Raw genomic sequence first — 27,102 nt, 5'->3', positions numbered from 1 at the left:
TGTTATAAGCCATCAACGAAGCACGAGCAGCTGATAACATTATTTGAGCTAAGCAAACTTATTGCCGTAGTAATTAAGCAACTACGGCCAAGCTAACGTAGCATTGGCCAAGTTAAGCTTGATTAACTGGATATATGTTAAATGTAGGAATGAGTTGAAATCAGCAGATGTTTCAAGCAGTAACCTGGGGAGGTATATTATAACAGGCATATAGTAATGTGGGGTAAGATGGGATACTTTTTAGCGCATATTATATTATATTTTCTAATCGTGTTTTACCAATTACCAACGCTCGTCATGAGGATACGGGTATATTATTCAGGTACCAAACTGGAAAGAAAAAGAAAATGAAAATGGACCATCTTACCCCACCTTGCTATAAACATCAAAGTGGCCTTCTAGCTTATTTATTTGTTTGTTTGTTTGTTTATATAAAATCACAAATAAATCCGCCAGAAGATCCTTTAGATCTATAATGCTTATTACCAACGTCATAATGTCAATTACTTAGCAGCGATATTTGATTGACAGGCGCGATTCTATTCCCGAAGTTTTTCGCACGTGCAACCCCTGTGACGTAATAAAGACAGTAATTCGATATCCCATTAAATAGCGACATTAGCGACGTTTGGTTGGGGCGAAGAAAAAGAGGCAGGAAAGATGTTTTTAAATTCTAGAAACTAGAGGATTGTGCTAAAATAATACTCGATTGTCGTATAGTAGGTTGAGGTAAGATGGGCCATGTATTGGGGCAAGATAGTCCATGTTTTCATTCACTTTTATCGCCCATTTTGTAGTAAAGGAAGAATATTTACAGAATTATATAACCGTAGCCTCGCGACTCCAAAACAGCGTTCTTATAATTGTTCAAAACGCGATTTGAAAAATGGGAAACGTTAGGTGTTAGTCCTCCATCTCCCCCACCCTACTATAGTATTAACTTAGACAGTTAGAAACGTAGCATCAGTGTCAAAACATTAGATTGTTTTAAAGAGAATATAGGAATAGACATGTGCAGAAAGTCAACACGCTAGTTTTAAATAAATATCTTGTTATAAGAGCTAAATAAGTTTATAAAAACTGAGTAAAATAGATTCGTTTTGCCCGAAATTCAAAATGGCTGCCGGGTTATTGTTTGGTATAAATGGCTATTGTAGTGCATAGTGACGTAGTAGTATGCTAATATGACATTGGTCAAATTTAAAATTTAAATTCAAAACGACTAAACATTTTAAAATGGCGGGAAAATATAAATTTAATAATTCACAATTTACTGTTTGTATGTTTATGCAAGAAACTGAACGGTGATTGCTGCAACCCAATCACCGATGAGCTTAGTTTAGGCCAATGTTGTAATAATACATGATAGCGAGCATGCGGTGTATGTATTGTTCTATAATTTAACATATATTCATATATTCATTAGTGTACGGACTCTAATATTTATATATAAGTAACTCGTTCAAACGCGGCCATTTTTTATTTGTCACTTTTACTGAAGTAGTTTTCCGTATAGCGCGTTTTACTAATTGTCGTTCTGTTGCTAATTCCCTCTGTGTATTTTAAACCAAAATAACAATTACCAACAAAATTACATACGTGGTGACTCTTAAGTGGACACAAGGTGTATGAAACACACTGTGTTTTATCTCTTATAGGTGCGATAATCAAAAGTTACATTCACTCAACTTATTAACCACAACCATTCCTAATATTGTATAAGTTCCGTATTATCACTTAACCGCTTATATACTTTACCCCAAGACCCCAACACCCTTGGTTTCCCCCATAGATTCCCACGCCTCCAACCCACACCCCCCCTCAACACCTGCGTCCCCCCATGTAACCCTATACCCCTCAAACACAATCCACTTAAATTTTTCCCACCAGCCACTTCACGCGCGCGTACACCTGTTACGTCACAATGAGAATCGCTTTCGAACAAACGACAATTAGAACACTGATTGTGCAAAAAGAATCAGAAAAAATCTAGCCATTTAAAAATATAAACAGTTTCTTACACCAGTTTTCACAAAATATGTCTCACATTTATGGTTGTTAATGTTATAAAACCCATGCTCGCTGTCGAATCAATGCGTGTTCACAACGCTCAATGTAAAATGAATAAACCAAGAAATATCGAAGCTGACACTAATTCACCAGGAGATACAATCGTCGTTTTAGTCGTTACGGTTGCTGCAAATGGTTACGGGTCAGTGACGTCATAAAGGATCGAATTCGGGTGTTAAACAGTGATAATTGGATGTCGAAAAATCGGGATTATTAGTTATAACGTCATGTAATATAATAAATATCATTGTTAAACAACAATGGTAATTGTCCCAGCCGCTGTTGCGTTTATTTTGTAGAATAATATTTTAAAATCTGGTTGAAATCACAAAAGGAAATATGACGTTAATCAAAGATTTGTGACGTAATTAATTAATTACATTCGTCACATTTTTGTGGTGTTGTGACGTCACAGAATAGCGTGCGGGTCGCTGTAATTGAACCCAAAGTATTTTGGAACTAAAGTTGGGAAGCGTAACTAAAGTTGTAGCGAACAAAACTTTACGGGTTTGTTTACTCCGAACTATGGTTACGTCACGATAATTTGATGACGTCATGAACGTGACGTCACGAGAATCTTTTCCGAGAATCTGGTCGTATAATCCTACAATATAATATAAACTGTATCACTTTGAATACGATGACAAAAAATACGATTATTTATAACAACGAAAAGAATTAGCAGCAAAACTACAGTCGTTACACCTTAAAGTTAAGTAATAAATATACATTGTATTCTCCCAGAATGCTACAATAATGCACGCAACCAAAAGCAGCAGTTTTTCTGTGAGGGATATTCTACAAATGCCCGGCCATCCAACCCAGTGGTATCATAGCAACAGTGATTATGGGATGCCTGATGATAAGAGAGATTATTACGAACAAGAGAGAGACAAAGGCATCAAGGAATATGATCATAGTGACGTCATAACGGGTCATAGTGACATAATGACCGGTCACAATACATTTCAACCACCCCCTTATTTTCACAACGATTCGATTAACGAACACGCCATAGAAAGCACATTAACGGAAGATCAAGCGGATGTGACGTCATCACAGCTTACGTCATACCCTGCTAGCGGTTCCAGCCAATCACGAGATGAGAATATTTCGCGGGAAAGTTTGGACCACGTGGTCGCTGATGACGTCATTAACGGTGAGTTAAATACTGTTTCTATAATAATGTCTTAGTGACGTACTGACGGTCTTTCCTTTACATTTCATCCGTGCCGTGTTTTGTCATTTTTCTGCTAAATCCCCTCCTCTTTCGTTGTTTTAATTAATTTGATCTTCGCTATCGTGTTCGAGGATAAATAATAGTATTGGTCATCGTGTTATATATCTACAGATTCGTGTTTCATACGTCACAATGAGAAACCGACAAGCCCTGATAGTGACGTCATAATGAACAAACGCGATGAGGTAGAGAAGCGTCGAAAACGAAGGGTTTTGTTCTCGAAGCAACAAACATACGAACTAGATCGACGGTTTCGACATCAAAAGTATTTGTCGGCGCCAGAGAGGGAGGCGTTGGCGAATACTATCGGGTTAACGCCCACACAGGTTGGTTTGACAGCGAGCATGGGGTGTAATAACTTACCAGCGACCATGGGGTGCTATAACTTGACAGTGAGCATGGGGTGTTATAACTTGACAGTGAGCATGGGGTGTTATATCTTGACAGCGAGCATGAGGTGTTATAACTTGACAGCGAGCATGGGGTGTTATAACTTGACGGCGAGCATGGGGTGTTATAACTTGACAGTGAGCATGGGGTGTTATAACTTGACAGTGAGCATGGGGTGTTATATCTTGACAGTGAGCATGGGGTGTTATAACTTGACAGTGAGCATGGGGTGTAATAACTTGACAGTGAGCATGAGGTGTAATAACTTACCAGCGACCATGGGGTGCTATAACTTGACAGTGAGCATGGGGTGTTATAACTTGACAGTGAGCATGGGGTGTTATATCTTGACAGCGAGCATGAGGTGTTATAACTTGACAGCGAGCATGGGGTGTTATAACTTGACAGTGAGCATGGGGTGTTATAACTTGACAGTGAGCATGGGGTGTTATAACTTGACAGTGAGCATGGGGTGTTATATCTTGACAGTGAGCATGGGGTGTTATAACTTGACAGTGAGCATGCGGTGTTATATCTTGACAGTGAGCATGGGGTGTTATAACTTGACAGTGAGCATGAGGTGTTATAACTTGACAGTGAGCATGGGGTGTTATAACTTGACAGTGAGCATGGGGTGTTATATCTTGACAGTGAGCATGGGGTGTTATAACTTGACAGTGAGCATGAGGTGTTATAACTTGACAGTGAGCATGAGGTGTATGAAGCCTCCTGTATGATAAGATGGTTCTTTCTCTTTTATCGTTCGTATGGTTAACAAAGAATATTCACAGATTCATATGCCCGTATCTTCACGACTTTAAAATAGGGTTGTTGACACCTTCCCCCACCCTACTATACATAGAAACACCATTAACCCACAAATTTTACAGATAAAGATTTGGTTTCAAAACCACCGTTACAAAATGAAGCGAGCCCGTATGGAGAAAAGCACTTCGCCCAGCTACGACATGAACGTACCTAACACACGTAGAGTGTCCCTTCCTATACTCGTGCATGACCCCAGTAGTTATGCTGCAACACCTGCCTACCCTAACATGGACACAACACATAGACAATGTACATTCGACCCAACTCAATACCCTCATACATATATGGACCCAGATCGCATGTACCCCAAACTAACCCCAACCACCCCCGCCCCTAGTCGTGGGTATTTCCCCTCCAACCCCACCGCACCCAGCAACTCTTTCTCAAACTACTTTACCCCCCCTTACCAACCCCACCTACCACCACAACCCCCATACACACACCAACCAGAGTTTGTCCATAAATACCAACAGCCCTGGTCTTCCTAACAATAAATCTACTACACTGGCCCGGATTCGAACCCAGGATCCCTGGTTCTCCAACCCTAGCCTGAATTCGAACCCAGAATCTCTGGTTCTCCAATCCTGGTTCGGATTTGAACCCAGGATCCCTGGTTTTCCGACCCTGGCCTGGATTTGAACCCAGGACCCCTGGTTCTTCAACCCCGACATTTATTATGCAATTGTTTCAAACGAACTGCTAATTCTTTGCGATTTTAAATCATTTTCCTGTAGATTGTAGTTTAAATAAACCACGTTACGTTTGGTTTGTCATTTATACCTTTGCGCTTTAACCATCGACATACGTGGCGTACTGGCGTTACATTAAAAACAACAGACTTAAAGTTAATGAGACCCAGCCAACATTCTACAGAGCTACAGACACTTACTAAGCCACAGTTTTACTAAAAACTAAAATGCGCTACGAAACTGCGTGGTTTGGTTAATGGTAGGTAATATGAACTTCAGCCAAACGAATGTCGTTGAACAATATTCGCAACTCCACGGTACTATATACTGTAGTTACGTAACAGATTTTGGACGCAAAGCAAAATGGTCACTACAGTCACCTATATAACTTGTATACAAACATAACGCGTTATCTACACTTAATTTTACTAACATAATATTTAGCAATATACAACATAGTGATATATACATGGCATATATACATGTCACCTATATTACGATATATAAACACACTTACCAGACCAAGCCACAGCAAAGTAGGTCCTCACATACACTAACTGACCAACACCTCACACAAGACTCACTTCTGCCAAACTAAACTTAACTTACAAAACATCTTTAGAGGCACACCACGTGATTATTGATTAAAGCGCTTCTCGCGTCTCATCTGTGACGTCACAGATGCTCCGTTACGTCACAGGCGTTATTGCAGAACTAAGGATTCGAATCCATGCCAGAGTTTAAGAACCAGGGACCCTGGGTTCGAATCCAGGCCGAGAACGTATGCGCGCGTAAATAAGGAAACATTTGATCCATTTATGAAAGGGTTCGTTTATTTTCATTCCCACGCGTCAATTGTTTGGTAAAATAAGATTTCTATTGAACTTCATCCTGATGTTTCATTGGTTGGTTTGAATGTTCGTGAGCGAGTGTAAGTAGGTACGCTGGCGCCTCGAGTGGCAGAACCTCGGGGTGGGTAGCCTGGGTGAAAGGGGGGGTTAGTGGGTGAAAGTTTTGGGTTAATGGATCAATGAATCAATATTGTGTGGGAAACGGGGCAAATAGAGTAAATACATAAGGTAAACATCCCATTTAAACTTTATCCACACCAACCTCTATTTCCACGACTTGGTCCGTTGTTTCCTCTTCGTTGAACATTGTTGCCAAACATTCCATTCTCCTGTGTGTACATTGGGTTGGTTAATCATAACATATGGAATGTCACACATACATGGAAGAATCACAGACGAAGTTACATACGTGGTAACTGGTAAGCGGGCACGAGGTGCATATGAAACAGAACACCCGTGTTATAACGACTGTCGTTGCCCCGCCGTGCGAGGATAAACAAGTCCCACTCATACAAATACTTACAGGTGGTCTATTATACTGTGTGTTGAATGGCTGCATATTATGGTGTTGTTGGTATGGGGCATAGTTCTTAGGGTGGCCCATGCTGTCAAAGTTGCCGTACGGTCGGTTGTTGCTTCCCCTGTACCCGCCCCCACGCTGCTGTTGTTGTTGTTGTTGGTACATCACCATGTTTGAGTTCTGGGGAAACGATTAATAGGTGACTGTTGCGAGCTTTGAACCTGGGACCTAAGGGTGTATGACTAACATGTACAACTATGGTGTGTTTGTATATGACGGTGGTTTTAAACTGTTTATGTTGTATATAGGTGAGGTCCTACAGTGAGGCACGCCATGGAACCTGGGATTTAGACCGGGGTTGGTCCATTACCCCAACATTGTATACGCACATTCTATTCTATATGGGTGAGGTCCTACAGTGAGGCACGCCATGGGACCTGGGATTTAGACCGGGGTAGGTCCATTACCCCAACATTGTATATGCACATTCTATTCCATATGGGTGAGGTCCTACAGTGAGGCACGCCATGGGACCTGGGATTTAGACCGGGGTAGGCCCATTACCCCAACATTGTATATGCACATTCTATTCTATATGGGTGAGGTCCTACAGTGAGGCACGCCATGGGACCTGGGATTTAGACCAGAGTTGGCCCATTACCCCAACGTTGTATATACACATTCTATATGCAAACACATGTAATAACAGCACCATTATGACACGTACCTGTCTATTATTTCCTCGATAATTAGCATTGTTTTGATAACCTTGTTGACGAGGCCCTCCACGCATCTGATTGGTCGGTAAGATCTTCTCTTGTTTTGCATCAACTGGTGTTAAAATCAATGAAATATCAACAAATATGCGCAACAGCAAGTAACCATAAATAAGTTGTTTATAAATTGGCCGTTATATCCTAGAGACATCTTCAGGTTGGTTGAAGGGTCGTACCTCAAAGCACACCACAATGGTAGCAGCGCCGAGCCTCGAACCTGTTTCCTCTAGACTAGAAGAGGACACACTGACCCATATACCAGGCTATTATTTATGCTAACGGGGACTATTCATATATTAATAAATCGCATCAAACAATTGCCAGAAGCTGCCTTTCCCACTTATACACCACCAACACCAACACATAATATTCGATCTCAACCACCAAACACCCCACCCACCATTATTAACCTCCGGTGGATTTTCCTCCTCAAACTTTCCTTCTTCCAAATAAATCTTCGGATCTTTGTCGTGTAAACGTTCCGCATCCCCTGCTCCAACACTAGGGGGCATCTGTGCGATGGAGCAATTTAAATAAAAACATTTGGTTGTTCAATAATATTGAACTTTTCAACATAAAAAGTTGTCCTTTATTTACATTACGAAAAAAGAACAAATTAATTAAAATAACAGAGAAAAGGTGTTATATAAAAGCTTTCAACTGAGACTGTGGTATTCTTGACAGGTAGTTGGCAACAACACAATAAATAACCCTAGCAACTTTAAGGGTTAAAGTTATAACCATAACATAATACAACACCAACCTGTGGTATATTGGTGTAGCTTGCTTGTGAAGGTTCTGGTGTTGGGACCACTGGGTTGGCTGGTTCAAGTGGGGGGGAGGGGTTGTAACTGTTGTACCCTGATAGTTTGTCATTAGGTAAAGGTATGTGGGTAGCAGGGGGGTCAGGGGTGGTTTGCAACACAACTGATGCTTCAGGTATAGCAGGTGTTAGTAGTTGGTGGGGTAAGTTGATATCAAAGGGTTGGGTGGGGCTGGTGCTTCCATGGAGGGTGCTGAAACCTGTAGTGGGGAATGCACCTATGTCCTGTGGGGTAACGGGGGTTAATAAGATGATGCATCGATAGTTTTACAATAAATAACAAAACATACAGCTTTACAAACACTGCTGATATGATTATGCTTATTTTGGCCAAGATGCTTAAAAGGACAACTCTGGTCTAAATCCTACGACCCATGACGTGTCTTGCTGTAGAACCCCCCATATAGAATAGAATGAGCAAACAAAACGACATCCGCAAACACACACACAACACAGCAACAACAACATACGTTACCTTCTGCATTGAACTATTAGTTTGTTTTGCTTGGAACGATTCATTCGAATGTTGGTTTGTATTGAACGTGGTTACTGGTGTTTCTCTGTTCTGGTACTTCTGGTTTGCGCCAAACGTGGTTTGTCCCATCCCCAGGTTCTCTGCTTCATGCTGGTCCATGGTGGTGATGGGGTAGGGGTTGGGGGGGTTGGTGGGGTAAGATGGGTTAACAGGGTCATGGAACATGGGTGGCTTCATATTATGCATGTGGAGGTGGGAGGTTGGGAGCGGTGTTGGTCGTTCACCTGTGGGGGTGGGGGGTGTGATATAATAGACGGAGAATAGAGTTGCCAACATTTGGCTGATAGGATGATAATTTATGTCAATTACTCTAACCCAGTGGTCAGTGGTCACTGATAAATTGAAGCACAAATGAGATTTGGGAAATTGACAGTATAGCTAGGAGTTATTCTGTTCTATATGTGTGAGGTTCTAAGTCACGTTATGGAACCTGAGATTTAGTTCAGAGTTGCCCAACCCCCCTCACTTAATGCAAAACAACAATCCAACCTTCCAACATTGAATCTTGTAGGAAATTATATTCTCCCTGTACTTCAGCCAATACTTCCTCAACCGTGCGCGTTGGTTTCACATTTGATTCCTTGGGTTCCGACTCTGGGACCTGGAGGGGTGGGTAAGGGTTAGTGGGGGTTAAGGGGATGTGTTATTGTATATGGGTGAGGTCCCATGGTGAGGTAGGTGAGGGTAAATACAAGCTACGTTAACACAACAACTTGACTAAACATGATTGCGCAATATAGCGCGTGGCATTTAACGTATTGGTGTCATGGTATGATGATGACGACTGTGCCACCTAGGAATCGGGCAATCGTTACAAACAATATCCAAGCCATAAAACAACTTTACCTCTTCTGGTTGTTCCAATACAGCGGTATCGGGTGCGGATTGAATGAACTGTGGAAGATTTGATTGGAAACATATATAGATGGTTACAATATATACCATATATAGATACATATTACACAGACTCACCTCTGTTGTTGGGAGTTTGGTTTCAACTTCATCAGCTTGGTCATCAAGGTCCTCGCTTTCTGTATAATGGTGGTGTGGGGGTTAGTTTGGGTTAATGGGGGTTAGTTAAGGCATCTTGGGGATAATATGGGCTGTAGATACACAGTCTGGGTGTTAATTAACCCCAGGAACTTCACCCATATAGAAAATAGTATGAGTTAGTAAGTGGTGCAGCTAAACTACTAAACATCACCACCTGTAGCAGGAGCTACTTTAACCCCCCCCCCACAATACCAGCCAACTGCGTAGCAATAGTTGGTAATTCAATACAAACCTGCCAGCGATGAATTCTTGGTTGAAGAATCAGATGTTTCCTCCTCGCTTGCTTTGTCTTCGTCTGCAACGATTAATTTGTCGGTGAATTTTTTTTATTAATCAGTAAACATAACAACCAATAAGTTAGATTTGTTTCATTGTGTGTCTGACTATCCCTGCCTTCCATGTGTTTATAAATGTTGGCTTGAGGTCACATAATCAACAACATGTTCTATTAGTATTAACCATTCGTTGCATGAAGATATCACTTTACACCAGGATGCCAAACCATCAATGTTTGGTATACGCCCCCAAACCTCACCTTCCCCTGCTACAAAGTCAGTCTTGGTCGATTTAGGAAGACATTCGAAATATTTGCAACCGCACATCTCTTCCAGTAGGTGGTGTAGTTCGCTGTCTGTTATAAAAGTAACTTGTTTATTCTCACGTAGTAGCGCACTGACAGTCGTTATAACACGGGTGTTCGGAACCCATATTTCACGGCACCACCAGGTATATTATCCACACAAACAACATTACAAACACTCACATGTTGTGCCACACACTGGTTTGTTGCTTGCGAGATGCAACGCATACAAATGATCCCCTGCACTATCCGATCCATCAAATATGCTGCAAAGGAATTTTGTATTAGTTTATGTGGGGAATATTAATATATCATTGTTTATTATTAAGTTTGTTGCTGGGAATACGATTAAAAGTCGCGTTCATGGCTGTCACGTTTTACGGTAAACGAAATATACTTTGTCTCTGCTTGCTTGTAGTAATGCACAGACACCTAACAAAACCAAATACAACTGTTGACCGACTGCTTACTTCTGGCCGGCTTCGTTAGGAATCATGAGACAAGTTTTATGGAATTGAATCATTTGGTCGATTGCCTCTTGTGTGAGAACCTGAATAACAAACATTAATAAACCATGTATCGCCCACCCCCAACATGTATCACCCACCCCCAACATGTGCATCACCCACCCCCAACATGTGCATCACCCACCCCCATAGGTAAACTTCCATGCTTTTTATTTAAAAACAGTGTATATAATCAATCCCCTTACTTACCACCGCCCCATTCTGTCCATGAATGAAATCTTCCCTCACGTGTTCCTCACCATACACAAGGTTGAACACCATCAATGCCTTTGTTATGTATTTGCTTAATTTCAAATCTTTATCTTCCTTCAATGTTTGTTCCCTACGTTGCATCTTACGCTGGGCCTTTGAAACCTGGGGGACCACGCGGAGTAACGCGGATGTTAATATATATTAGGAGCGTGCCGGTATTACCGATGCTAACTTATATTGCTACTTAACCTAAAATCGTAGTTACTCTGAACTTGAAGTGATGTAACATGCTAATATGTTGTAAACCGTTTTATTTATACTTGGGGTAATGAGAAAAATCTGGTTTAAACCCATGGCATGCCTCCCTGTAGAACATCACCCATATAGAATAGAACGTGAATATACAATGTTGGGGTAATGGGCCAACTCTGGTCTGAATCCCAGGTCCCATGGTGTGCCTCACTGTAGGACCTCACCCATATAGAATAGAATGTGCATATACAATGTTGGGGTAATGGGCCAACTGTGGTCTAAATCCCAGGTCCCATAGCTTGCCTCACTGTAGGACCTCACCCTTATGGAATAAGAACCCCACAACCCCACCCACCTCATTAGTAACCCCAGAGAAAGCTTTACAAATCTCCTTTGCAAACTCCAGGCTTCCCATAACTTCATTATATTTGCTTACAGCACACGATTGGTCACGATCGAGCTCACCACCTTCAGCTGCTATCTTGCGATACCCGTCCAATTTCACCTGGATGTAACACACGTGTGAATAAATATATATACTTGTGGGTTGTAATTGTTTTGTAAATATACATTATACAGGTAATTTGCTGGTCTTGCTATATTTCACTTATTATAGCAGCATTTCATCTGCAATTTTTTATCTCTATTTTAAAAGTCAAATTGCTAAAAAAAAACGAAATTGATTAAAATATTAAAAATTAAATAAAAGCCAAGGAATTGAAAGCCTATGCACCCTTTAAATCAAAAATCTAATATTGCCACCTAGCGAAAATATTGAAGTTAATTATTTCTTTGACCAGCTGGATTTTTTTAATATTAAACAAATTGGGTGGCCAGTTAGTTTAATGTGTGTACAATGTAGTATCTAGTATGTGTTGGAGAAATACCATTTACAGATTAATATAAGTTAGCACAATGGTTTAATAGCGGAATACTTTAATTTACTAAAAAGTATTATTTCTATTTTTGCTGTTCTTGAGCCAAGGAAAAAACCTTTAATTTGAACTGCATGTATTACCTCAATAATATGCTAGGTGGAAAGTTTATGGTTAATTAATACAAGCTGTCAGGCATATTATACACCTGAAAAAGATCTGTAGGCAATTTTGATTTGTACAATCTTTGTGACAACATATCGCAAAGAAGTAATTTTACCGCATATACCTTTCGTTTGTCGAGATTCCTTATTTTTTTCTCAATCACAGTAACAACATGTTTCAGTGGATCTTGCGCAATACTTTCATAGTTGCCAGTGTATGACTTTGTATCCATGGTGTTGGCTTTCTGGACAACCATGCTACTCACAGTAAGATTGAATTATAAAATAGATTTCACAAACCTATAAACGTAAACGTTTTTAAATTACGGCGACAAAACGCGTAGCAGTATGCTCAAACATAAAGCAGTGGCAAGGAATCCTCTTGTACGTTACATATTAGGCTGATGGGAAGTGTTAGAGATTTGAGGTTGGTAGTTAGAGGGGAAAGAACTATTGGTTCAATTTAGGTGGTTGTTACGTTTAGAAAATAATGTTAGATTTTTCAGCAGCATCTTAAGTTTGTATATATATTGACTATTCAACCTGACTTGAATGCATTCTACCACTCAATTCCATTACAGCACTGCCGATTTTGACAAATTTCGACTTTTACACTACGGTGCTAAAAAGAAATTCCGTTTACTGCACGCAAAAATGTCAAAATTCGCGCTTTAAACGCCAAGAATAGCAATTACAAGCTACCTCGTGGGCAGCCTTGACCAATTATGAACAAACCAACAAGGTTAGTTCTATATATCCTACATGTGAGCAGCCTTTTTTCACTCTTTCTTTCTCTCGTATGACGTAAAATGGGCGTGTATAGCTTGTTTGTTTTAATATAATGAGAGAAGCGAAGCTGTAAACTGTATAAAGTGGCGGCCATGTTGCTTGCTGTTGCTGTGTGGACGGTTATGTGCAGTTTTGGCTTCAGTTATGCGTTAAATACTGCATATAATGTGTAGTATTTGATGTATAGCGCATGGGGCACCTGTTTAAACAATGAGAGAAACCGGAGAAAAAGGCCTGCCGGGAGGTGGGCTATAAAGTACCGGGTAGAACAAAGCGAACAAAAGCGGAAAGATGTCGAAAACGACATCTGTAAATTTGAATTTTACGCGGAAGTTCTGTATGGCCCCGTTCGTAAATTAAAATTAATTTTGTGACCCGACACATTTTAGATCACATACATATTGTAAACTATGTAAAGACATGGGTGTAGGCATCCTACTAGAACAGTATCATGTTTGCTTATCCACACACTGCAAGAGTCTTATTATACATATTACATAACATCATTTTTTATCTCTTCGAAAACCATGGTGAATGTCATATTATCCAAAGAGACGATATCTACACATCGTGCATGACTACGGACTTTCTACATATCCCATTACACATTTGAGTAGAAACTTTTATTAAATCACAGTTTGAACATAATATACACAATCTAGGTAAGAAACTGAAGTTTAATTGAAGAAATGACATGAAATTGAAGTTGGCAATAAACACTAGAAAACTTTCAAGTAAAAAATGTCACAGATTAGTTGTAGGGGCAAGTTGTAAGAAGCAATTTGTACAGTGAGTTCTACATGGCACTAAAATGTTCATGGCAGAAGCGATGTACATGGTGGTCATTATTCTTGGGGTTCCTCAGGTACAACGCTTAACACAGAGCGTGGTCGCTCAGCAGACTTGCTGTACCTCATTATTGGGGGAAGATCTGTGAAGAGTTATGTGGAAAAGAATTGGTAACATTATCAACTATATATAATACTATATATAAATGCATTGCCATACAAATAAATGATGTCTGGCTATTCACACATTGTAATTGGGTAGATCTGTGAGGTGTTGGATTAGATTAGCGGATATTTAACAAAACATCTAAAAAAAATTTTATTAAAGAAAGAACAGATTAATTGAAACAATACATGTTATAACTCCTATAGTTACCCTACCACATAATGCTAAACAACCAACAAAACTCACTCAGTTTATCTTCCTCGGCTTCTTGCACGGCGGTTAACAATCGTTGGGCCGTACCAAGGGGACGAGTGGACCTGGGTCGTCTTGGAGTCGCAATCGACCTCCTGCTTTCAACCCCATCATCTGGAACATAAATTAGGAGTTGGATGTTAATATTATTGGTGTTAAACTGGATCTTGAGCTTAATAAAATTATGTAAAAAGCCGGTGGGGTAAATAAATATTTAAAAAAGTGCAAAACACGATTGAATCTGTGCAGTCAGGACCACATTTCAACTAAGTAATAATCTTTGTTTATGTTGTACAGCTAAATATTTATTTTACAAAACGTAATTAAAATTTTAATTTTTCCACGAATTCGAATACTCGTTAAGTGGTGACTTCCACAGAAATTTTCTGTCGTATTTGTCAATATTTTGCTGCGGCAATTATTTAGACAATCGCCAAGGTGTTTTTCATGCACTACACCAACACCTTATAATACCAACCATAAATACAACTTACCACGTTCCAATAAATCTGGTGTATATTTCTCCGGCATGGAAACAACATTTTTCACATCACCAGCCGTCGATGTAGCTTCGTGCTTGAGTTGTTCTTCTTCTTGTGATATTGCTGACTTAATAATCTCCATTACCAAACCTTTTTCTGGAATAAACGGCATTGTGACGTATTGTGGTTATATCCATGCGTGAATTAAAAAACTTACTTTTACCAAACCAAATATTGTAGCTTGTACAATATGCAAAATTTAAATGTTTAAATATATAACAGCTTGCACATTTTACTCTATATTGGTGGGGTTATACAGCAAGGCATACCAGGGTACCTAAGACTTAGCCTGGAGTTGTTTCATTAGCCCACAGCACATAAAAACAAACCACTTCAAAAATATAATGCTTGTTTTAACACACAATTCGATAATTTGGCACTCCATGCAAATCCATAACAATTTATTAGCAGCAAAACGACAGTTGTTAAAAACATGCTACATGTAAAAACTACTTGAAGTAAAGTGGTAAACACACATGCAATAAACTCACAGTAAGTGGTATTTAATTAAAACAACGAAGAGATGAGAATTAGTGGCGAAACGACAGTTGTTAAAACACGCCAATGGTAAAAACTGCTTGAAATGTTAAATAAAAGCAAAGCTGGTGAACAAACATGCGAATATGCTTACAATATACAATGACAGCAAAACGACGTTTGTTAAATACATGCACATGAAACATGCTACAAACTTTAACACAACATGCTACTACATAACACTCTACTACACGTGCAACACTACACAGACCTCGATCTCCAGCTGACACCAACCACTGTTGTACTGAAGGTATGGAGTCTGTGTGAAGAACCTGACATAGAAGTTCCAACATCAAGGACTCAGTGTCGGGGTAGGAGGTGATGTGCTGGAGGTGGGAGGGTGTGAGTTAACGTTTTATTTATATTTTTTGAAAATAATAGCGAAGATCAAATTAATTAAAACAAAGAAGAGAAGAAAATAAGAAACAACAGTTATTGAAAAAACTTCCTTTAAAAAGATCATCGGTTCAAAAAAGGCTGTTGAACCTCAAGTGAAGTTGTAATTTATTTATCCTCGCATGTAAGGGTAACAATACAACATATATAACACCCATATACTCACATTATAATTCATTGGTCTTGGATATCTATGTGAGCTTCTTGATGTCGGTGGCTTGATGCGTCCCGTTCGACCTGGTGTGGTGATTTATGATGTCATAATGTTCATTCATGTCATATTGTAATAATAATAATGACTATTATTTTTTTCTTCCTTGTTAATGAGGATAGTAAAAGTTTGCAACATTGAACATTATAACAACGGTAAAACGACAGTCGTGATCTTATAAATAAATAGATAAAACAGAAGTGCAAAAAACAATTTACCGAAACATAAGCTTTTTTCGCTGAAATAATAAAATACCATAAAAAAACATATTTTTATTTTAAAAGAAATTATATTATTTAAAAAACGAAATCCACAGCAAAGCGTCGCATGGCTGTTGCAATTAAATATTTTCCTTCAAATTAAACTTACGTGAATAGATGGTTTCCCGTTTAACAGCGGGTGTGGTCGGCACTGCTGGTTGTAATTCAACCTCAGGGAAAGTTAGTCCAACTTTGGTGCAAAAGTCGTGGAGTTCACCACGCCAAGATTCCGTGATCGGGACTAGAGGGTGAGAGGGTGGTTATGGTGGGAAATATTGACTGAGTGTGTCATTGGCACCAGGTGATCAAGGAATATCCGGTTATTATTTACGTGAGCATTTAATACGATTGTGTAAATGGTGTCTAAGCGGGTAAATATATGGCGTGGGGAAGGCACGGTAGACACAAACTAATACGTGGGTACAGCTCATTAAATATAAGGAGTGAATGTTGCTTTGTTGGTAAGGAGAGGATTTCATGTTACAAGTATCAAAGTTAATTTAATACTTAATATAAAGTTGTGACTCACCCAATCCAATCCTTGGCAATGCTTTTTCCCTGAAAGGATAATTCTGCAACCCAGTTATTGTATCAATAGGAAAGTCAGTGCTGTTTATACCAAGAGTGGTTGAAGCCAAGTGGTTCTTGAACAAATCATTTCGCTCTCTGAGAAAAAAAAGATACTGGAATTAATTTTTGATGATTATTTTAAATAAGTTACATTGGTTAATTTATTTCTACAAAGGAAAAAAAGTTTTTCAGAATGAAAATGTTATAACAGTTTTATTTTCCTTAGGCTAATAAATCAATTTAAATTTTAACATACAAATGAATTAGCTTAAGTATTTTATATTATTTTTTTATAAATTACAATTAAACCAAATGTAAAACAAATATTCATCTACCGTGGCCAGGATTTGAACCAGCAACCCTACCTGCTTGTTGGTGTTGTTATGTTGAATCTATTAAGTGGAACACGACCAAAGTCGTTCACTGTGCAGATTGGTATTCCGTTCAAACCTGGGGAACATTAAGAAAATGTTAAACATTTATTCTTTTGGAGGAGGGGGGGGCAAACTTTTAAACAGAAGCAGGCCTGCTGTTTTGCCGACAAACCATGTGTAAAATAATAAAGTAAATATTATATAGACTAATGGAAAATGGGTGGTGGTCCAAAATAATGGTCATATTTTATAGATTGATGTTCTACTGTAAGGGATTTTGGGGGAATTGGCCACTAATTAAAATGCATAATGGTTTGGGAGTAGTGGGCCAACTGCAGCTTAAACAAAATGCCCTTGTACTATAGGACCTTACCCATATACAATAGAACCACAATCTATTATAATCTTAATTCAACATGGTGTACAACCCACGAACAAAAGTAAAATAAATATTTTTCATAATAGTCAAACCACAATCACTATTGTGATGTCATAGTTAGCTTTGTTACGGTTGTACTAACATTGTTTTGATAAAATTTGACAAATGTTTTACAAAGTTTTATTTGTAGTTGGTATTGACATATCAAAATCTACTGGTTACATTTTTTAACAAGATTTTTAACCACTGGTGTAGCGTATAAAGTGTATACTAAACTGTCAATATATGAATGAATGCGGAAAAAATATTAATCAGAAAAACAATTGTTTGTTGATTTGGTACATTAGGAATCATTTATGTTTAAATTCTCTATGGTTGAGACCTGTACACACATGTATTGTGGGTTTGTGGGGTCTTGCATGGTTTCTATATAGGTGGGGCAAGGGGATTTAAGTCAAAGTTGGCCCATTACTAAAAAAACTTCAAGAATAGAATATTAATCTATAAAATAACTTTCCTACCTTTAATATGTCTCACTCTCACTGGGTGGGGGTTGTGCCGCGAGAAGAAAGAGGCTTGACTGTAAGAACCGAACGAACCGTCCCTGGATGCTGCTCGTGATCCTGTGGTTATGTGGTTATTATTATACGGGGTTTACTACGTCTGCCCTAAGCCCAGAGGGTATGGGTTTGAATCTCAATGCTGCCAACATTGTGGGCAAGTGTGTTATTTGGCAATCATCCACAAAGTTACATAAATGGTAACTCCTAAGCTACATGAGGTGTATAAAACAGAATACCCACATTATAACGACTGTCATTGCCCGCCATAGGAGGATAAATAAGTTACACACGTGGTAACTTGCAGGCACAAGGTGTATGAACCAGAACACCCGTGTTATAACAATAGCTTCAGCAACAGGCATGAGACACTTTGCTTACCTGGCAATATTAAATCCTGCAACGGATATTCCACTGACTGCACTGGTTTAGGAAGAACATTGGTTTCATGCTTCTTATGTTTGAGTGGGGTGTGTGGGCCCTCATTCAGTGTGCCGCGAACCACCAGGGATTTCTTGCGAGGTTTGAACACGCTGAAACTGGATGGGAGAAGATATGTAGAAATATGTAACTGATGAATGTAAATTGTTTATTTTTGCATGATAACACGGGTGTTCTGTTTCATACACGGCGTGCCTGCTTAACCTAAGGACAAACACAGTAACAATGGTAACAGTGATGAGTTTTGAACTCGTAACCTCTTATAGGAACAGACACTTATGGTGTATTCGTACACCTCATGCTCCCTGCCAAACCATTACCTCGATGATGGGCGTTGTACATTAGCAATCATTTCAGCCCGATATGAAATCTTTCAACTAAACCTAAACTACCCACAACCAACCTAAATAAATAAGACTTGAATAAAACTATATAGTGTACAATCTAATATAACATAATAGTCAAATATATATATAGGGTTATTGTAATGGTAATTAGGAGTGGTGCAGCTTAATTGTTCGGAGTTAAAAAGTAGTATTTGGTTAGCCTATGACGTAACAGGTAAATTCCTCACTGGCACTATAGCTCAAAAATAAAAATCTGAGTTCTATTTTACTACAAGCAATGTAAATTGATACTTAGTACTTTGTGTCTTATCTGCCTGCAGCGTTGATATTATACAAGTATTGACATTGTGGCTTACAGATAAACCCTAAGTAACTACAATGTGTTGGTACAAGGACTTTAAAGGTTCTTCGCTTGTGATTTAAAGCGACATCGACTTCCATTGTTCGTGTATTGTGATGTAAACGACAAATACCGCGAATACTGCGTCACTCGTTGCTAGGCGACCGTAGCGACATCTAACGGGGCAGAGTTTTACAAAAGCGATGGGGTGGCGGCGTAACTATACTGGTATATGCCAAATGAATAATTGCTTAAAACACGATTTTCAGGTAACAATACTGATGTGTTTAACATGTAAAATACACTGCTAGATCTGAACTGGTGCATATACACAACGCTACAGACATAGAAGCATTGCAAACGGCAACTGGCACTTTTGCCCGGGGAATAATACGTCGGCTATTTTACTTTTGCTTTTTAAACTATGAAGTTAGCAAATCTTCTGCAATTCAGCTGTACACATATATCAAATACGCATCATTACTTATTAGACCGTGAACCAACAAAGAAGTCCACTGCAGCGGCAAGCACGAATTGCCCGAGGATTAAAACGTATTTTATAGCTTCTGTCCAGAGTCCATGTTTATATACGGACTCTGCTTCTGTTTATCAAACTAAGTGAGTCAGCAAGAGCCATAACAACCTATCTGCTGCAGAAACACCGCTCCCTTTGCACTGAAGCGTCGTTTGCCCGAGGAAAAGAACGTTTCGTGCGATTTGTCGTTATAAGCTGCTACTACTTATAAATTAAAACTATACAAGGCTAAACTTCTAACTTATGGATCGAGTTAAAAACGTTGCTACTTCGTATCTGCTGCACACATACTACTACTAACATTGCAAACGCTGAAAAATACTGGACTGCAAAGTAACTTTAGCGCGTAAGCTCGAAGGATGAAACGTTTTTAGATCATTTGGCAATTTGCAGTTTTAATCAAGCCAACAGAATTGCGACAGCTCAACTTTGGTGTTCACACCGCCAACACCTCTTATACTGCGCAGAACTGCATTAAATGCGAGGACTGGCACTTTAGCCCGAAGGATAAAACAAGGAGAAAAGGCAGTTAGATACGTAGTGGGGGATTCCCCGTTGACGTCATCATAGCAAATATAACGAACACGATTATGGCAGCGAATGCAAAGGAGGAACAAAACATAGACAAGGAACATTGGGTTTAAGGCAGTGGTTATTGATAATAGGAGTCGTATAAATTGTTGGTCATACAGATAAACAATCACCCACAAAGTTACATACGTGGTAACTTGTAAGCGAGCACGAGGTGTATGAAACAGAACACCCGTGTTATAACGACTGTCGTTTCCCGCCATGCGAGGATGAAGTATAGGACACATTCTTTAACAACAATAAAAGTTTCATACACCAGATATTAATACACACACAAAGTCCGGGAAAGAAAACGATTATTCCTGCGTTAGAGGGTGATGGATTCGAATCCAGGTTAGGCAAACATAGATCCTTATTTCGCAAACTTTGGGGTGTTCCCATCGTTTTGTTGTTTCTGTTCATTCCTTCGGTGTCGCATCAGCGCCTGTGGACGTCATATGAAGTTTAGGATTCCATGGGTGGGGTCATTGTCTTGTTTATCCTCATGTGGCCGAAAACGACAGTCGTTATAACATGGGTGTTCTGTTTCATACACCTCGTGCTCGCTTACAAATACCAGATTATAGTAAAGTTGTAAGTTGAAATATGGTTTATAATGCAAGTGAAAACAGGGTCGAACACGATAAGAAGCAACCTGAATATAAAGGACGTCGTAGCAACGGTACGGAAATATTTGCGCTTTCAGTTTATTTTCACCAGTTTCTAAACTTTTAAAGTTACCAGAATAGTTATAAATAAAGTTTTAGGGTGATAGGGTGTATTTGTACGATTATATTCTTAGGTAACAAATCATGGCATGAAACCTCACTCATATACATTACAACTCACCTTGTACTCTGATATTCTAAGTCGTTTCCCATCCACAATGCAAGTTCGTTTCGGTCTTGGTTTATATTTATAGTCCGGATATTTCTCTAAATGCAGTTTGTTCAATCTGGTTTGTTCGTCGTAGAAAGGTCGTTTCTCATTACTTGACATCTCCTTCCATTTGGCCCCTGTTGTACATAAGGGGTGTTATTGTTGCGCATATGAGTTTTCAATGTTGCGCAAACGTTTTTTTTATAGTTGCGCATACGGGTTTTTATTGTTGCGCATGCGGGTTTTTATTGTTGCGCATACGGGTTTTTATTGTTGCGCATACGGGTTTTTTTATTGTTGCGCATACGGGTTTTTATTGTTGCGCATGCGGGTTTTTTATTGTTGCGCATACGGATTTTTATTGTTGCGCATACGGGCTTTTATTGTTGCGCATACGTTTTTTTTTATTGTTGCGCATACGGGTTTTTATTGTTGCGCATACGGGTTTTTTATTGTTGCGCATACGGGTTTTTATTGTTGCGCATAAGGGTTTTTTATTGTTGCGCATGCGGGTTTTTTATTGTTGCGCATATGGGTTTTTATTGTTGCGCATGCGGGTTTTTTATTGTTGCGCATACGGGTTTTTATTGTTGCGCATACGGGTTTTTATTGTTGCGCATACGGGTTTTTATAGTTGCGCATACGGGTTTTTATTGTTGCGCATGTGGGTTTTTATTGTTGCACATACGGGTTTTTTACTGTTGCGCATACGGGCTATTGTTGCTCATACAGCATACGAAGCTACAAGCGCACAATTAACATATAGTATAGGGTGAGGAAAGACGGAACGCCTAGAACATAATACCCAAATATCCTAATCATGGTTTAAATTTAAAAAATTAACAACGGCCTATGGAACTCGTCGGGATACGGTTTTATAATTCTTTAAGTGTTTTTGGTTTACTATAAAATGAAACGAAAAAAGAGAATGAAAATGTTTCCCATTTCCCCCTTTATACTTTATACAATATTTTTATAATTTATCTTTTCAAAAACCGATAGCGATTAAATTACCTAAATCGGCAGAAGAAGGGGGTTATCAACACAATGACAGTCGTTATAACACGGGTGTTCTGTTTCATACTCCTCGTGCCCGCTTACAAGTTACCACGTATGTAACTTTGTGGGTAATTGTTTCTATGTATGGCTGACGATGCAGACAGCATATTAGTGACCACTGGGTTGTAGTAATCACCCCCAAGTATCTTGCCCAAAGCTACACACAACACCACTCACCCAATATTTTGCTTATGTTCGAGTTATGCATGTCTGGAAACGCCTGAAGAATCCTCCGTCGTTCGTCCTTGGCCCAAACCATGAATGCGTTCATTGGACGCTTGATGTGATTCTTACCGTGTTTTACACCTGGGGGTATTGTTGGGTTATACTATATATCTGGAGGCTTCATACACCTCATGCTTGATGTCGAGTTAGGATACTTTCATGTTTATCCTCGGGGAAACCATATGGACACGGGCGTTGCACACCATACACGGTCGCATAACGGTTAACTGGTTAGGGCCTCTATAGTTTAGAGATTTTCCATAGGCGAGCCCACCAATGCATTGTCTAAATTGTCGGTCATACAGAAAATAATCAACCACAAAGTTACATACATCGTAACTGGTAACACATGTGCTACAACTACTGCCGTTGCACCGCCACGCTAAATAAGTTACAACAACAACAAACCTCTTGTCGGTTCACAATAAACGGCTCCCCTTGAAGAAGACTCACTTAAACGATTCTGAAAAGGTTTTGTGTTTTTCTGCAAAAGGAGAACATTTGTGAACCTAATTTAAACAACGAAGATATTTTATATTTGAGTTGAATTCCATGAAGCAGCATAACATTCCCTTACATTTGTCACTTCGAATGCGATAGTGAAGATTAAATTTATTAAAACAACGAAAAGAAGGAAGCAGCAACACGAGGATTGAGTTATAGAAAATAAATATATAAGTGACCCATTGTTATAACTGGTCTTGGTGAACATAATGTTCTATTATCAACCAAACATCGTACAATATTAACTTAATGTTCATGAAACAAAGAAATAATTCATTGTAGCTTTTGTGCGAGTCGCAAACCATGTACGGTATTATGTCATTCGTGTTTAACATTAGATAAGAGAATTGTAACCGCTTTATTACATCATAAGGGCTTCCTATTACATCACAAATATAAACGTTCTGTACAGGTATTGTATTAAAACTAGGAAATAATGTGTATACCGAACTGTGGGGTAAGATGGATACCGTTAGCACATAATATCCCATGTTTCCCAATCGAGTTTTAACAATTAAAACGTTCTTTTTAGAGTAGCGGGCTACGGTTTTATAATTCTGTAAATATTTCTTAATTACTACCAAATGGGACGATAAAAGAGAAAACTTGTCCCAGCATAACGTACCCGGCATTAAGAATTTATGCGCAGTTTGTAATCCCTAACCCCGATTGCAAAGATTCACACATTCTGATAATCGACACCAAATATCCGTTAAATTCAACTTCGAAAATACCAAAGCAACTTTCTCCCACACGCATGACCACACAAGGTTTTGTCCAAGCAAACACATTCTATGATATACCTAACCATTGTAGATCTACTACAAAACGTGGAAGTTATACAAACGCTGGCGTACAAATGAATGTAAAAGTTGTTATACAAATAATCGTAGGGTTTTAATACAATGAATGAAACACTAACTTTCCATTATACAACTTACAAGCTACCATTCATACCCATAATGCCAGGAAACTTCACAAAACACGTGGTTTCCGGTTGGTTTTAATTGTGGGAATGTCTGCGTATAACACCAACTTAACTTTATTTGTATGCCCGGTACACTGTTTGTTGTTTATCCCACGAACCAGCACACTGTTAAATACTATAGATTCGGGGTTTAGCAGTCATGTATTTTACTTAACACTTTTACAAGTAGTTTTACTCAAATCGTGTTTTAACGACTGTCGTTTTGCTGCTAATCCCCCCAGCTTCTATTCGTTGTTTTATTTAATTTCATCTTCGGTATCGTACTGAACGCAAAAAATAAATATACTATAGGTATTTGATAGAAAAAACTTCACGTATAATATGTTTTGTAACCCAAGCTTACATAAATTTGACCTTCGTAACATAAACTCACCGACGATACTGGAGGTGACGTCATCGTTACGTCATTATTCGTCGACGCGATCGTATTCTTCCAACCTATAAATTAACACTATGATGTCATGAAAACGAACAGTACCAATAACACGTGGACCATCTTGCCCCAACCAACATGAACCATCTTACCCCAACCTACTATATTATACTTAGCAACAACACCATTGTTACGTCACACAACTTCATTGTTACCTTCCTCTCTTGAAAATTTCGCTTCTTCGCGAAAAGGCAATGACGTCATGATTGATAAATCGCTTCGTGGTTGTTGCGTCACGTTCTACAATTGTTACAATGAATAAATATCGTATTACGTCATAATAACAGAATTGTTTACCTTTGAGTTGTGTGGTTTCGTATCTGGAATGTGAAGATTGAAATATTTAAGTTTGTGAAATATATTATGTATGGGTGAGGTTCTACAGTGAGGCAAGCCATGGGACCTATGATTTAGACCAGAGTTGGCCCATTACCCCAACATTGTATATGCACATTCTATTCTATATGGGTGAGGTCCTACAGTGAGGCAAGCCATGGGACCTATGATTTAGACCAGAGTTGGCCCATTACCCCAACATTATTATGCACATTCTATTCTATATGGGTGAGGTCCTACAGTGAGGCACACCATGGGACCCGGGATCTAGGCCAGAGTTGGTCCATTACCCCAACATTGTATGTGCACATTCTATTCTATATGGGTGAGGTCCTACAGTGAGGCACACCATGGGACCCGGGATCTAGGCCAGAGTTGGTCCATTACCCCAACATTGTATGTGCACATTCTATTCTATATGGGTGAGGTCCTACAGTTAGGCAAGCCATGGGACCTGGGATTTAGACCAAAGTTGGCCCATTACCCCAACACCCATGTATACAAGAACTTGTAGGAGGGCATGAGGTGTATGATACAGAACACTCCTGTCCACAGCCTGTTGTAACTCAATCGTTATATATGTTACGTCATAACATTAAATTTAATTAAACCAATCACAAACCTTTGAAACGCTTGACTGATTTCTTTAACGATCCTGAAGTTTGTGACGTATATGGGGAATCACCTAGATCGGCCATTTTGTTCTGGAGGGAAAATATATTTTCGTTTAACACGAACGTGGACGTTATTTATCTCTTACGATAGCGAAGATTAAATTAAAGCAACGAAAAGGGAGGAAAATTATCAACAAAGCAACAGTTGTTAAAACGGGTAAAAATTACTCGAAGAATAAAGTCAATAAAGCGTGGCTTATAATGGGGCACCCAAAGTTATAATAAGGCTCCCTACATGTTTGTTTTGAATCTCAGGTCCCATAGTGTTCACGCTCTACAATGTGGAGTAATAATGAACCAACTATGACGCCAAGATCGCTATAAGCGGTACTATGAATGGCTTGTAATAAGCGTTCTATTGTTAAATCACAATAAAGTGCCGAGCAATTGCATTGTATATAAAACAATGGTTAATGTGACGGATAATGGAATGTTAGTGACGTCACAATGGTGCATTAACAGCAAACAATGCACCTGTTTATGTAGGGATTGTTGGTAATAATGGAAGCTCGATTCCGCTGTTTCAAACGAATGCTTCCGCTGTTCCTACAAACGATTTGATTGGTATATACGGTCACGTGTATAGTTTAAGTAATATGTACATTTAAAAACAAATAAAATAACTAAATGTAATTTATTTATCCTCGCATGGCGGGCAACGACAGTCGTTATAACACGGGTATTCTGTTTCATACACCTCGTGCCTGCTTACGAGTTACCACGTATGTAACTTAGTGGATATGGGATTATTTATACAAGTTTACTAGTGGGTTTGGCGGTATTTTGGTAATAAGCGTAAAACCGAGGTCCCTTAACGTGATGCCATATGAACAATATTATTCCCTACCCCCTCACAAACCCCAACACCACCATATGTGACTAGTAGCCGACTTACGTTGCTCCTTACAAGTTGATTACGTAGGTAACTTAGTTGATTGATCATGTGAGACAATTGTTGTTCCTTCTTCGAGATTAAACTTGATAAGTCTGCAATAAATATCAACCAAGGTTAACACAATATAAAGTTAGGAATTAAAACGACAAAGGGAACGGAAAAACGTTAAAACAAAAAAAAAACACACGACCCACCTGACTCTAACTTGATCTGCATTCCGGAATCTGACTCACCAGATCTTCTGCGGGTTGAAATAATTATTAATATTATGAAGTAACTGGCCAACTCCGGGATACTGGTGTATCTTCTCGTAGGACCCATGTTGAATACAATGTACTTTAAAACATACGTCAGTAGAGAAACACTCGTATAGCTCCATCTAAACCGTCTATGGTCGTTTTTAGCCACAGTAAAAGTAAAGCAACGATGGCTTAATATATACCAAGTAGAACTTACCGTCTGGCTTGATGGTCGGGTAGAAGGAGGTTCGGAAACGAAGCGGCGAGGTCTGTGGAAATAAACATGACATCTTACCAGGGTGGGATTCGAACCCGCAGGTTATAAATAATGTCGGTATATTAGCATCTTAGCAAGCATTAAAACGTTAAGTGTCGGATAAAAAACTAAAACAGTAGAGAAAGGGAAATTAGCAACAAAACGACGGCCATTAAAACACACTATAAGAAA

The 27,102-nt window shown here is 39.0% G+C and overlaps 4 protein-coding genes across 5 annotated transcripts in view; 1 reads left to right on the top strand and 3 right to left on the bottom strand.

The window, feature by feature from the left end:
- The first annotated feature begins 1,677 nt into the window (after nucleotides 1-1,677).
- LOC149725429 (uncharacterized) lies at nucleotides 1,678-5,305 on the top strand. Its single transcript, XM_089892539.1, has 3 exons — nucleotides 1,678-3,229; nucleotides 3,422-3,636; nucleotides 4,591-5,305. The coding sequence occupies exons 1-3, from the start codon at nucleotides 2,827-2,829 to the stop codon at nucleotides 5,014-5,016; spliced, it is 1,044 nt and encodes a 347-aa protein (XP_089748665.1). The 5' UTR covers nucleotides 1,678-2,826; the 3' UTR covers nucleotides 5,017-5,305.
- A 718-nt stretch (nucleotides 5,306-6,023) lies between these two features.
- Nucleotides 6,024-12,689, bottom strand: LOC149725428 (uncharacterized). The gene is made up of 17 exons (XM_089892495.1): nucleotides 12,491-12,689; nucleotides 11,682-11,831; nucleotides 11,072-11,236; nucleotides 10,826-10,905; nucleotides 10,539-10,621; nucleotides 10,311-10,406; nucleotides 10,008-10,070; nucleotides 9,695-9,753; nucleotides 9,569-9,616; nucleotides 9,212-9,323; nucleotides 8,663-8,946; nucleotides 8,128-8,412; nucleotides 7,765-7,876; nucleotides 7,316-7,419; nucleotides 6,592-6,768; nucleotides 6,331-6,397; nucleotides 6,024-6,198 (listed from the first exon to the last, which is right to left on the bottom strand). The coding sequence occupies exons 1-17, from the start codon at nucleotides 12,620-12,622 to the stop codon at nucleotides 6,104-6,106; spliced, it is 2,112 nt and encodes a 703-aa protein (XP_089748621.1). The 5' UTR covers nucleotides 12,623-12,689; the 3' UTR covers nucleotides 6,024-6,103.
- A 1,073-nt stretch (nucleotides 12,690-13,762) lies between these two features.
- Nucleotides 13,763-19,707, bottom strand: LOC149725427 (protein TBATA-like). The gene is made up of 11 exons (XM_089892530.1): nucleotides 18,951-19,707; nucleotides 18,571-18,728; nucleotides 18,151-18,252; nucleotides 17,242-17,326; nucleotides 16,836-16,972; nucleotides 16,416-16,547; nucleotides 16,002-16,072; nucleotides 15,651-15,765; nucleotides 14,855-14,998; nucleotides 14,355-14,474; nucleotides 13,763-14,085 (listed from the first exon to the last, which is right to left on the bottom strand). Exons 1-11 carry the CDS (start codon nucleotides 18,980-18,982, stop codon nucleotides 14,000-14,002), a joined length of 1,182 nt encoding a protein of 393 aa, XP_089748656.1. The 5' UTR covers nucleotides 18,983-19,707; the 3' UTR covers nucleotides 13,763-13,999.
- A 568-nt stretch (nucleotides 19,708-20,275) lies between these two features.
- Nucleotides 20,276-27,102, bottom strand: part of LOC149725425 (uncharacterized) — an 18,227-nt gene continuing 11,400 nt past the window's right edge. For both annotated transcript variants that reach the window (XM_089892537.1, XM_089892536.1), the window contains 12 exons: nucleotides 26,872-26,923; nucleotides 26,610-26,656; nucleotides 26,416-26,507; nucleotides 25,995-26,066; nucleotides 25,469-25,550; nucleotides 24,808-24,830; nucleotides 24,666-24,750; nucleotides 24,451-24,515; nucleotides 22,994-23,069; nucleotides 22,538-22,666; nucleotides 21,272-21,438; nucleotides 20,276-20,867 (listed from right to left, as the gene is read on the bottom strand). In XM_089892537.1, coding sequence (XP_089748663.1) covers nucleotides 20,796-20,867; nucleotides 21,272-21,438; nucleotides 22,538-22,666; nucleotides 22,994-23,069; nucleotides 24,451-24,515; nucleotides 24,666-24,750; nucleotides 24,808-24,830; nucleotides 25,469-25,550; nucleotides 25,995-26,066; nucleotides 26,416-26,507; nucleotides 26,610-26,656; nucleotides 26,872-26,923 — 962 coding nt within the window. In that variant the 3' untranslated portion in view covers nucleotides 20,276-20,795. The remainder of the gene's footprint in view (nucleotides 20,868-21,271; nucleotides 21,439-22,537; nucleotides 22,667-22,993; nucleotides 23,070-24,450; nucleotides 24,516-24,665; nucleotides 24,751-24,807; nucleotides 24,831-25,468; nucleotides 25,551-25,994; nucleotides 26,067-26,415; nucleotides 26,508-26,609; nucleotides 26,657-26,871; nucleotides 26,924-27,102) is intronic.

This window comes from Ciona robusta, chromosome 14 (genome assembly GCF_009617815.1).
Source record: "Ciona robusta chromosome 14, ASM961781v2".
In the NCBI taxonomy this organism is placed as follows: domain Eukaryota; kingdom Metazoa; phylum Chordata; class Ascidiacea; order Phlebobranchia; family Cionidae; genus Ciona; species Ciona robusta.
This window is presented reverse-complemented; position numbering and strand designations above follow the sequence as displayed.